Source organism: Monodelphis domestica, chromosome 6, assembly GCF_027887165.1.
Source record: "Monodelphis domestica isolate mMonDom1 chromosome 6, mMonDom1.pri, whole genome shotgun sequence".
Taxonomy (NCBI): Eukaryota; Metazoa; Chordata; class Mammalia; order Didelphimorphia; family Didelphidae; genus Monodelphis; species Monodelphis domestica.
In genome coordinates, this window is record NC_077232.1 from 28,691,224 (window position 1) to 28,702,293 (window position 11,070).

At 51.0% G+C, this 11,070-nt stretch overlaps 1 protein-coding gene across 1 annotated transcript in view; it reads right to left on the minus strand.

The window, feature by feature from the left end:
• Positions 1 to 507: 507 nt before the first annotated feature.
• Positions 508 to 11,070, minus strand: part of CREB3L1 (cAMP responsive element binding protein 3 like 1) — a 53,154-nt gene continuing 42,591 nt past the window's right edge. The window contains 7 exon segments of the mRNA XM_007497380.3: positions 508 to 1,693; positions 2,169 to 2,436; positions 6,358 to 6,481; positions 8,465 to 8,564; positions 9,881 to 9,949; positions 10,393 to 10,451; positions 10,776 to 10,925. Of these exon segments, the coding sequence (XP_007497442.2) occupies positions 1,657 to 1,693; positions 2,169 to 2,436; positions 6,358 to 6,481; positions 8,465 to 8,564; positions 9,881 to 9,949; positions 10,393 to 10,451; positions 10,776 to 10,925 (807 nt within the window). The 3' untranslated portion in view covers positions 508 to 1,656.

The following is an 11,070-nucleotide window of genomic DNA, read 5'->3' on the forward strand; positions in this document are numbered from 1 at the left end:
TTTGCGTGGACCATTTCCCCAAATTTTATATCTGCCTGCCGCAGATCTCTTAATTTTTTTTGGTTCAGTTATTTCCGCCATGTCTGACTCTTTGGGACCCCGTTTGGGGTTTTCTTGGCAGAGATACTAGAGTGGTTTGCCTTTCCCCATTCCAGCTCATTTTATAGCTGAGGAAACTGAGGCCGGCAGGGTGAAGTAACTTGCCCAGAGACTCACAGCCAGCAAGTGTCTGCAGTTGGATTTGAACTTGGGAAGATGAAGATGCTGCCTCAGCCAGGCCTCCTCCTCTCCCTTCCCAGAATCCCAAGCCCCTCTGCCCCAGCCCTCAGGGCCCTGCTGCTCAGCCTCTGCATCCATCCTGCACCTCCTGGGGGGGGGGGCATGGAGGTCTGGACAGGCCACTGCCTAAAGCTGGACTTAGATGCCAGGCCTAGCAGGAGTGAGTGAGCAAGGCCCCCTCTCCTGCCCCTTCTGTCCCCGATGGCAGAAAACCACGTAGGCCAAGGGTTGATGCTGAATCTTTTTTTTTTGTTTTAATTTTGCTTCTCTAAAGCGTGCGCTCAGCTGATGGAGGGGGAGGAAGGCAATTAAAAAGGCCCGGCGGTCGGGCAGCGGGGGAGGCCGGGGGAGGGGGGAGAGGGGAGAGCGTCCCCCTCCCCCCAGTCTCCAGGGGGGGGATGGAACAGCTAAGCCCGCACTAACTTCATAAAATACAAAATGGAAAAAGGGGTGGAAGGAAATGGGGCATGGGGGGGGGCTTCTAAAATACAATATCTTAGGGAATTGGCAGTAATAAAAAATAAGGTTCATTATTTACAAACAATTTCTGTTCTTGGTCTCTGTACAGTAGTGGGGGGGCAGTGGGGCCTGGCCAGACCCCTGTCCTGGGTTCGAGAGGACGGGCACAAGGGAGTTCTGATGGCACAGTGGTATTTTAGGCCGAAGGGGGGGGGAAGGAGGGAATGATAAAGAAATAAATGGGTGGGGGGTGTTCGGGACCCGGAGAAGGCCTAGGAAAAGCCCCTCCTATAGCTGAGGGAATGGCTGTGCCCGGGCCTTCTCCAGGAGACTCCAAGGACAGGACGAGTGCTCTGGGCTGGCCTCCCCTTCCCCTCTCCCCCCAGGGGGTCTAGGACACTCCTCTGGGGGACAAAGTGGCCCGAGAGATGGGAAGGATGGACCCCTTCCAAGCCCCTTCTTCCCCGAGGGCTGAGATGACTAGAAGAGACAGGGAAGGGGCCGGGGAATGCCATGATGGTGCCCATGTACAACCCGGCCCCTGGGGAGAGTTTGTGCTATCCCCTGTGGCCCCAGGGCCGGGAGGGATGGAGGGAGGAGAGACAATGGGGAGCTCCTTGGACAGCTCAATGGTAGTGGTGATGGGGAAGAAGGGGTGGGGGGCTCTGGGAGAAGTGGCACGTCCCCAGGCTAGGAAGGGGAGAGGGAGAAGACGAGGGCTCCCCGATCCGGCCTCTTCTCTCTCTCCCCATCCAGAATCTCTGCCCAGGCCGGGGAGGCCCCTCCAAGGACAAGGAGGCCCCTCCAAGGACGAGGAGGCATGGGCAGGATGATGGACCACATTGGGAATACTGAGGCAGGTTCCCTCTTCTGTAGAGTGACTCGGGGTCCAGGCTCCATCCTGGGCTCTGGTGGGCGCTACAAGTACGTTGAGGTGCCATTTGGGTGCGTCTCTCTGGGGGGAAGAAACAAGAAAGGGAGCACCGTGGGAGGTGAGTGATAGACCTCAGAACATCTGCCCCCCTCACCCCAGGCTAACAATGACCCTAACATCAACCCCCAGCTAGTACCCTGCCTCCTTAACAGCCCTCTCAGGTCAGTCATGCAAGTGCTCACAGATATGGCTTGCCCAGTATTTATTTTATTGGAAAACAAACAAACCCTTAGAATTGATGCTAAGTCTGGTTCCAAGGTAGAAGAGCAGTAAGGGCTAGGCAATGGGGGTTAAGGGACTTGCCCAGGGTCACCTAGCTAGGAAGAGGCTAAAGTCACATTCGAACCCAGAACCTCCCATCTCAGGGCCTGGCTCTTTACCCACTGGGCCACCTGGCTGCCCTGTTGCCTAGTATTTAGAACACCTGAGTTAGAACGGGCTTTGTGGCCTAGTTCTGAGTTATTGGACCCCTGACATTTGGACCTCAATCACCAACCTCTCGTGGAACTGCTCCTTGGGGTGGATGAAGTCGGGGCGGGTGTCGTTCCCCTCCGGGGCCTCTAGCTGGGACTTGCTCAGGTACTTGGTGGCCTCATGGGAGCTGGCCAGGTGGCCATGGGAGAGATGCTGCTGGGGCTGCTCCTCCTCGGGGTTCCCTGGCTTGGTCTCCCAGCCCTCGGGGGGTTCCATGGGCAGCAGGGAGCTGTAGCCATCCTCCAGCGAAGGGGCCCCCTCGTCATAGAACAGGAGGCTTCGGGAGGGCACTGCGGGAGGACAGATCGTGAGGAGGGGCTTTGGGTTACTCTGTCCTTCCTCCTCTGGTGAACCCTACAAGGTTCCCATGGAAGGGCCCATGGAAACAAAACAGTCCATCAAGCAACAGGCGGGTATTATGCACCTGCTGTGTTCCAGGTACCGTGCGAGGGCCTGGGGAGCCAAAGACAGAAATAGAACGGCCCCTGCCCGTAGGGACCTCCCAATCTATCAGACCACTGGACGATAGAGCTGGAAAAGCCTTTAAAACAGAAAAGTGCTGATGGACATTTTACTGAATTAAATTAACCTTAGAGACCATGTAGCTGAACACCATCCTTTTATGGCTGAGGAAATTTAAGGACAGAGAGGTGAAGGCACTTGTCCAAGGCTATACAGAATCAGAATTCGAACCCAGATCCTCCACCTCCCAATCAGAGGAGCGTCCTCTCTTTCCCTGGCACTCCACTGCCCTTGCATTTCTCAGCGGTTCAAACCAGCGCCAACCCCAATCCACAAAGTTTTGGATGGGTAAAGCTAGGATAAGCACCTTGTAAAAAGGCACCTTAGATGGGACATGCCAGGTGGCTTCGAGTATTGGTGAAGGAAGGATTCTTAGACTTATTTCTGCTTGGCCCCAGAGGCAGGAGGGATGGAAGGGTCCTGGGCAGATTTCGGTCCAAAATAAGGAAAAACTTCCTAACGACTGGCTCTGACCCAAAGTGGAGCCAGTGACCTTTCCTGGAGGTTCTCCTCCCCCCCCAGAGCCTGGATGGGTGCTGGTTAGGGTGTGCCATGGGGGATTTGTTTATTTATTTCCCCCCCTTCCCACCCCCCTCTCAGAGTTGACAAGCAGTTTCACTGGGTTATACACTCAAATCCCATTTCCATAGTATTCATTTTTGCCTTAGAGGCATCTTTTAAAACCCCAACCCCAAGATCTATAGCTAAATAAACAGGTGATAAATCCTGTGTTTTCTTATGGACTTCCGCTCCCACGGTTCTTTCTCCAGATGTGGATGCCACAGGGGACTTTTTTCTTTTAAACCCTCACCTTCCGTCTTGGAATCCATACTGTGTATTGGCTCCAAGGCAGAAGAGTGGTATGGGCTAGGCAATGGGGGAGAAGTGACTTGCCCAGGGTCACACAGCTGGGAAGTGTCTGAGGTCAAATTTGAACCCAGGACCTCCCGTCTCTGAGCCTGGCTTTCAATCCAGCTGCCCCCAACACAGAGGATTTTTGAAGAGGGTTGCTTTGGACTAGATGACCCGGTCCTCACACAATTATATCATTAGAAGGGAACTTGGAGGCCATCTAGTCCAATTGCTCATTCTTTTTAACAGATGAGGAAACTGAGGCACAATGAAGAGACTTATCCAAGATCAGACCCTGGGTTTGAACCCAGGTGTAGCACTCTGTTGGGTGGGATAGTGGATAGAGCACTGGACCTAGAGTCAGGAAGACCAGAGTTCAAATAAAGCCTTAGACACTTACTATGTGACCATGGGCAAGTCACTTGACCCTGTGTGCCTCAGTTTCTTCATCTGTAAAAAATGAGCTGGAGAAAGAAATGGCAAGACACTGGAGCCTCTTCACCAAGAAAACCCCCAAAGGGGTCATGAAAAGTCAGATGTCCAAATAGCAAATGGGCACTTTGTGTGTGGATGTTTTTAATTACAGATTTCCTAGTTCCTTGGGGGCGCTTCCTCAGATATCATTAGCCTTTCCATCTTTACTGGCTCTTCCCCTTCTGTTCCCCACGTGGGTCTGTCCCTGCTGCTCCTCCTCAGTGTAGTCCTTTTTCCTTGCCTCCTGCTTTCTCTTCCTTTCCACCCTCTCATCCCTGAACCCTAAAGATGGCCTTCCTGACCCGGCTCTCTCAGGGTTCCCCTGTGGCTTCCTCTCGTGCCCATCCTGCTGACCTCATGGCCACATCAACAGCCTTTGACTGTCAAAGGCAACAAGAAACTTAGAGGGTTCCCCGGGTAATGTACGAGGGAATGAGGCTGCTCTCTACAGACGAGGAAACGGAAGCCCGGGGAGATGACCGACTCGTTAGATAGTTCATGGTATCCTGGGAGCCGAGACTTGAACTCAGGTCTTCTGACTCCAAAGACAAGGGTCTCTCTGATCCGGGACTGTCTGCTTCCTTTTCTAGATCCTCTGCCCTTAGTTTAGGTGTGCTCAAACACTTTAGCCAGGAAGTTTTCTGTGTCTAACTGAAATGTCAGCCCCGGCCAAGATGAGGCCATCTGCCCTCTGGGTGTAATCCTGTTCCCCCACTCCCTACCCACGTGGGTCTTTTCTCGTTCATTCCAGCTGGGAGTTCACCAAGCAGGAAGGAAATGGAACTCTGGGATAAGAAGTGCCCCCAGCCCATTGTTGGTGCTCCGGAGAAGCCCAGGGACGGCCCGTTGGGGCCTTCCTCTGCGCTTCATCATCCTTGGCTCCTCAGTATGTCCCAGCAATGACTCTGAGCCAGAAGGGCAAGGGCTATTGTGTATCGGGTTCCAAAACAGAAGGGCAGGAAGGGCTAGACAATGGGAGTTGAGTGACTTGCCCAGGGTCACACTGCTAGGAAGTGTCTGGGGTCACATCTGAACCCAGAACCTCCGCACTTACTACTGAATTAAATATTAAAAGCAAACAAGCCTCACACAGGCCATAAATATCCTTTCTCCAGCCTGCCTCCAACCTACCTAGGTAGCTTTAGCTCATACACTACTGAAGGACGATGTTCCAGCCAAATGGACTGCTGCCCGTGCCCACTCTTCCTGCCCTCCCCCACCTCCATATCTGCTCATTCCACCCCCACTTCCCCAGTCTCTGAAGCCCTTTCCTTCCTTTAAGACATCAATCATCATCATGAGAGCCATTTAGAGAACATTGTGAGGCTGGCCTCTTACTTTATACGTTACTTATTTAATTCTTAGTCAGACACGACTGAAAAGCAACTGAACTGGGGCCAGCTGGGTGGCTCAGTGGATGGAGAGCCAGGCCCAGAGAAGGGAGGTCCTGGGTTCAAATCTGGTCTAGTTGTATAGCCCTGGACAAGTCACTTAACCCCCTTTGCTCCCTGCCTAGCCCTTCCTGCTCTTCTGCCTTGGATCCAATATATAATATTGATTCCAAGATGGAAGGTAAAAGATTTTATATATTAAAAAATAACACCCCCCCACCCCCACCCAAGAACTGGACAACAACAAAACAACCCTGTGGAGTAGGTGCTGTTATACTTATTTTACAGATGAGGAAACTGAGGCTGACAGAGGTTAAGAGACTATACACACAAGTGCTCCTATTTCATCTCATCTTCAGCAGTTTGCTGGTCAACCCTCCTGGCCCCAACCTTTTCATCTCTACTCTTACACAAATCCTCAGTTTCTCCCTGGTGTCCTGCTATGCCCATGTCTCTATTCCTCAAAAAAACAAATGAAACGCTCATGTCATCTGTCTCTTCTGCTGTCCCACTTCTCTCCCCCTTTTTCTGGCTGAACTTGAGAAGGCCATCTATAGTCAAGATCTCCATTTCTTTTCCTCTAATAACTCTCTCTCTCTCTCTCTCTCTCTCTCTCTCTCTCTCTCTCTCTCTCTCTCTCTCTCTCTCTCTCTCTCTCTCTCTCTCTCTCTCTCTCTCTCTCTCTCCCCCACCTTCTGTTGTAGAATCACAACTGTTCATTGGTTCCAAGGCAGAAGAATGGTAAGGGCTAGGCAATGGGGGTTAAAGGACTTGCCCAAGGTCACACAGCTAGGAAGTGTCTGAGGCCACATTTAACCCCAGGATATCCGGTCTCCATCCCCTGAGCCACTTGGCTGCCCCTTAATCTCAGTGGTATCTCTCTACTGACTGACGGGTCTCCAGGAGAGCACTTTGCTCCATTAGGCCAGGGCTCCTCCCAGGGATGCAGCACCCAGCCTGGCCGACACTTACTCTGGCTGGCTGTGTACACAGCCGGGAGGGGAGCCTCCTCCTTCACTGTCTGGGACATGGAGGAGAACTCTGGGAGGCACGGCATGATGGAGCCTAGCACCAGGACAAAGCAGAAGACCACCACCTGGAAACCAGAGAGAGAAGGTTAGGAGCCACCCCTGCCCCCTTGATAAGCCGAGATGAAATTCTCCTGGCAAGGAGAGATCTGCTTGCAGGGGTCACTGGGGCAGAGGGGCCATCAAGGGTGGCACCATACTCCCTCCCAGGGCTAGGCCAATGACACGATAGAGGGCTGGGGAGCAGAAGCCATCCCTGCCACCATCCCATGGTGCCCTGGGGGTGAGTGACCACCAGGTGGAGCCATGGTGGAAAAGACAGGATTTAAAAAAACAAACAAACTGTTTTTCTGGTCTAGAAACAACTCTGAGAAGGGCAAGGGCTAGGCAATCAGGGTTATGTGACTTGCCCAAGCTCACACCACTAGGAGGTATAGGAGGCCAATTTGAATCCAGGACCTCCTGACTCCAGACCTACTACTACCTAGCTGCCTCTGAAAAAGAGAGAAGCTTAAGCCATAAAGTTAGAACTACCTGGACAGGACCCTAGAGGCCAGAATCCCCATTCCTCCATTTTAGATATAAGGAAATAGCCTCAAAGGGAGGAAGTGACTTGTCCAAGGCCATACAGGTAATAGAGGCAAATGGGGGGGGGGTTCCTCTTAGTTTACATCTCACCTACAGAGAAGGTGACAATTAAGTTTTTGATGCCAAGCAACCTGCAGGCATATTCCATACCCCAAATGACTTCCATAAGAACAAGAGGCAGCTAGATGGCATAATGAGTCAAGAGGAATTGGGTTTAAATCCTGCCTCAGACACTAACTGGTCATTTGACTATGGGCCATGAATTCACTTCCCCTCAGTGGGCCTTAGTTTCCTCATCTGTAAAATAAGGGGTTTGGACTCAATGACATTTAAGGTCTCTTCTAGCCTAAATCTACAATCCTCAGTTCTAGTCATTGGACCCATGGGACAGTCTTGTGAGAAAACTCAGTGGGGGCAGCTGGGTAGCTCAGTGGATTGAGAGCCAGGCCTAGAGAAGTGAGGTCCTAGGTTCAAATCTGACCTCAGACACTTCCCAACTGTGTGACCCTGGGCAAGTCACTTGACCCCCATTGCCTAGCCCTTACCACTCTTCTGCCTTGGAGCCAATACACAGTATTGACTCTAAGACAGAAGGTAAGGGTTTAAAAAAAAGAAAGAAAGAAAAAAGAAAACTCAGTGGTGGGAATTGGGAGGAAATCTTATCGGATCATTTGAACCCAACCCTTCCTGGCTGGGGAGCTGGACCACCTCTTTCTTCTGTTTAGAGACCTTTCACTAAGGACCTTGGAGATGCTGACCAGAAACCCAGTCAGACCCAGAGACTGATGCAAGGTGTTTTTTCATAGTTGTACATCTTGAGCAGCCCCTATGTCTTATCTGAAAATTGGGCCCGCATGGATCAATCAGCTATTGTCTCCATGTTCCTTTGATCACTTGTTGATCCTTGAGGAGGAGTGGGTGACCTCCTTGTCTGAATTTAGGGTACACACCTGGTCACTCTTCCCCTTTCTACTTGAAAAGTCCCTAGTCTTTCATTCAAATAGACATCATATGACCTAATGTTGTATTATTTCCTTTAATTAACTGGTGGTTTGTCTCTCCCTGTATTTGGGGTCCAGCCCTAAGCTGAGGAAGGGGCTCAGTCCCGATTTGTTGGGTAATCAACATGTGTTGCTTAATAAATGGATATGCTCAGAAGACGGAATCTTTGTTTCCCCAGTAATTTTAACTTTTGCTCATCACATGAAAGAGGAGGGCCACTGACCCCATGGGAGATTGGTGGCACCAGTGCCATCACTGGGCATGTCACCAATCTTTGGAAACATTCTCTTCCTGTCTCCATCTCTGACTACCTATTGCCTGATATCACAGGATTTCCACCTAGGCTCAACCCTTGACTACCTGTTGCCTCATATCACGGGTTTTCCCCCCTGGTTGGAGCGCTCAAGGCCATGAAGGAATGAAAGACAAGAAGAGAAAGAAGAGGTGTACATCCCACTCACCATGATGCAAGTCCCCGTCTGGGTGGCAGCCATCTTGTAAGGTCTGGAGACCTTGCCCGTCACCAGGGCCTGGAGCTTCTGAAGCTGCTGGAGAAGAGTTCTGAGGAAGAGACAACAGTCACCAGGATGAACGGCCCTGTCCAGCCCCCCACCCTGGCATGAGACAGAGCTGGGGAGTGGGTTAACTCCCTGACATGGAATGGATTCCCTATGGCCTTTGGTAGAGTGTCTCCTGCCCCTGGGGCTACTGTCTCATCTAGGAGGTTTCTGAAATCTCACAGGAAGTGGCATAAATTTGACACACTTCCATTCCTTTCCTGAGGCAGGATTTGAATTTAGGACTTCCTGACTTCTCCATCCATGGGAGGGATAGCCATCCATGTTAGCTGTGATTTAAGGACCTGAGTTTAAATACTGCCTCTGATGCTGATTGGCCTGCACAATTTTGGGCAAATAATTTCTCTTCCTTGGGACTCGGTTTTATCATCTGTGAAATGGCTTGGGTTAGTTAGTTTAGAGAGAGGGCTTCCCTATTCTCTACTTGACTGCAGGCAGGTGAAATTCCTAGAGTGTACGGCAGGTGGCAGCACAGCTCCAGGAATGTGCTCCCTGCCCTGGGACAGAGCCAGACAAGGGGCTCCAGAATGGGATCAGGGGGACCAGCCGAGAGATGTCCTTCTACCTCTCTCTGTGCCTCTCTGAGGGAAACCCAGGTGGAAGGTGGAACTACCCTCCCCCTCCCCCAGCAACCCACGGAGGAGGAGGGAAAGGGAGGTCTACACCTTGCTATCCCTGTCCTTGGGTCCCTATCCCAGGGACATGGTGGAAGGCTCTTCCTAGACTCCCTAATGCCCAAGCCCCTTGTTTAACAGAGGAGGCCACTGATGCCCAGAGAGAGATCCACTGGGGAGACGTCTTCCCTGAGGCAAAGCTGGGATTAGAACCCAGGCTCCTGGCCTCTTAGAAAACCTAAAGGAAAGGAAAGGACTTGCCCAAGGGCATACTGCTTACTAGTCTTTTAAGCTGTTTCTCCCAGCCCATGGCATGTTGTCATATTCCCCAATCTGTCAATGGACCAGTCCCAAGATGTCCTAATGATAACAGTTCTATGTGACCATATATATATGGAAATAGAAAGATGGATGGGGAAAATCCCATCTGATCCTGTCTAGAAGAATGGGAGGCGGGCGCCATTATCATCTCCATTGGAAACTGAAAAAAGATACAAGGACAAGAAACTTGTCCAAAGGCCACATAGCTATTGACTGAGACAGAATTGGAACTCAGATCTTCCTGATTCCAAACCCAGCACCCTAACCACTACCCCATACTGCTTCCTAAGGAACTCAGTACCAGATCACATGCCTTCCAAGCCAGGCCCAACCTGGCTTAGGCAGGGAAATGGGCACTGCTTACCTGTTGGCATTTTCCAGGGTCTCCACCTTCTTCCATAGCTCATTATTCTCTGATGTGAATGTCTCTACTCTGTAGAGGTTACATGGATATAAGATTCAGAGTTGGGAGAGGGGGGAGAGAGGAAAAAGTCATTGGGGGCCTAGCTCAGCCCTCTCAGGCCTGCACATTCCTGTTCCTCTATCCCTGGGTGCCCCCATTTCCACTAGATTTCCTATCCTAATGTTTTCCATCCTTCAAGGCCTCTATCCCTCCCAGACAGCCCAGGATCTTCCTTCTGAACTGCTGGTGTCCCCTGGATAATATCTAGCCCTAACTGGGAGGAACTCCTTTCCCCAAGGGCCCTTGCTTCTTTAAAAGAATTACTATTTTTAAATTATTTATTTTAAATTAATTTAATAATTTATCTTTTAACTAAAATATTTTTTCCAGTGAATAAAAATCTATTTTCTTTACTTCTCATCTCCCTCCTTGTTGAAAAGAGAAAGGAAATAAAAAGAAAATCCAGCCCTTACTTCTTCTCTAGACATTCCACGTATTCCTTCTTCTTCCGGCGACTCTCCTGAGCAGATATCTGGTGGGAAAGGACCCAGAAGGGGGTGAGGTTTGGGAATGGTGGCCGGGGAAGGATGATGCTGCTGTCCAAGATACTCCTTAGGCTGGGGAGGTGCATACTCTCCCAAGTAGTATCGCTAGGGGGCAGCCCCCAGCCTGACAGGTTGGTCATAGGTTGAGAGAGCTGGAAGGGATCTTAGAAACCATTGTGTCCAACAATCTCATTTTACACATAAGGAAACTGAGGCCCCGAGATATAGAAAGTGTCCCCACATCCAGAGTTCTAGGGATGTCCCTTGGGGGCACCCTTCCTCTTCCTTATTGGGGAACCCAAGGCCCGTACCTTATTCTTGATTTTCCTCCGGACCCTCTTTAAGGCCTTCTCCTCAGCTTTGGTGAGGGGGAGTTTGGTGGGGATAGGGTAACCCTCCGCAATCAAAGTACGTTTCTCCTCCTCTGTCAGGAGTAGTGGCCCGGATGTCCCCTGGAGCTTCTGGAAGACAGAAATTTTGGGCGGGATGGGGAGAAGATCCTTAGAAAAAGCTCCCTTGATCAGGTGACTCCAAACCAGGTTCAGGCTTTAGTGCTACTCATTGGCCCTAGTATCTCGGAGGATGGGGAAGGGAGCATGCCTGGGT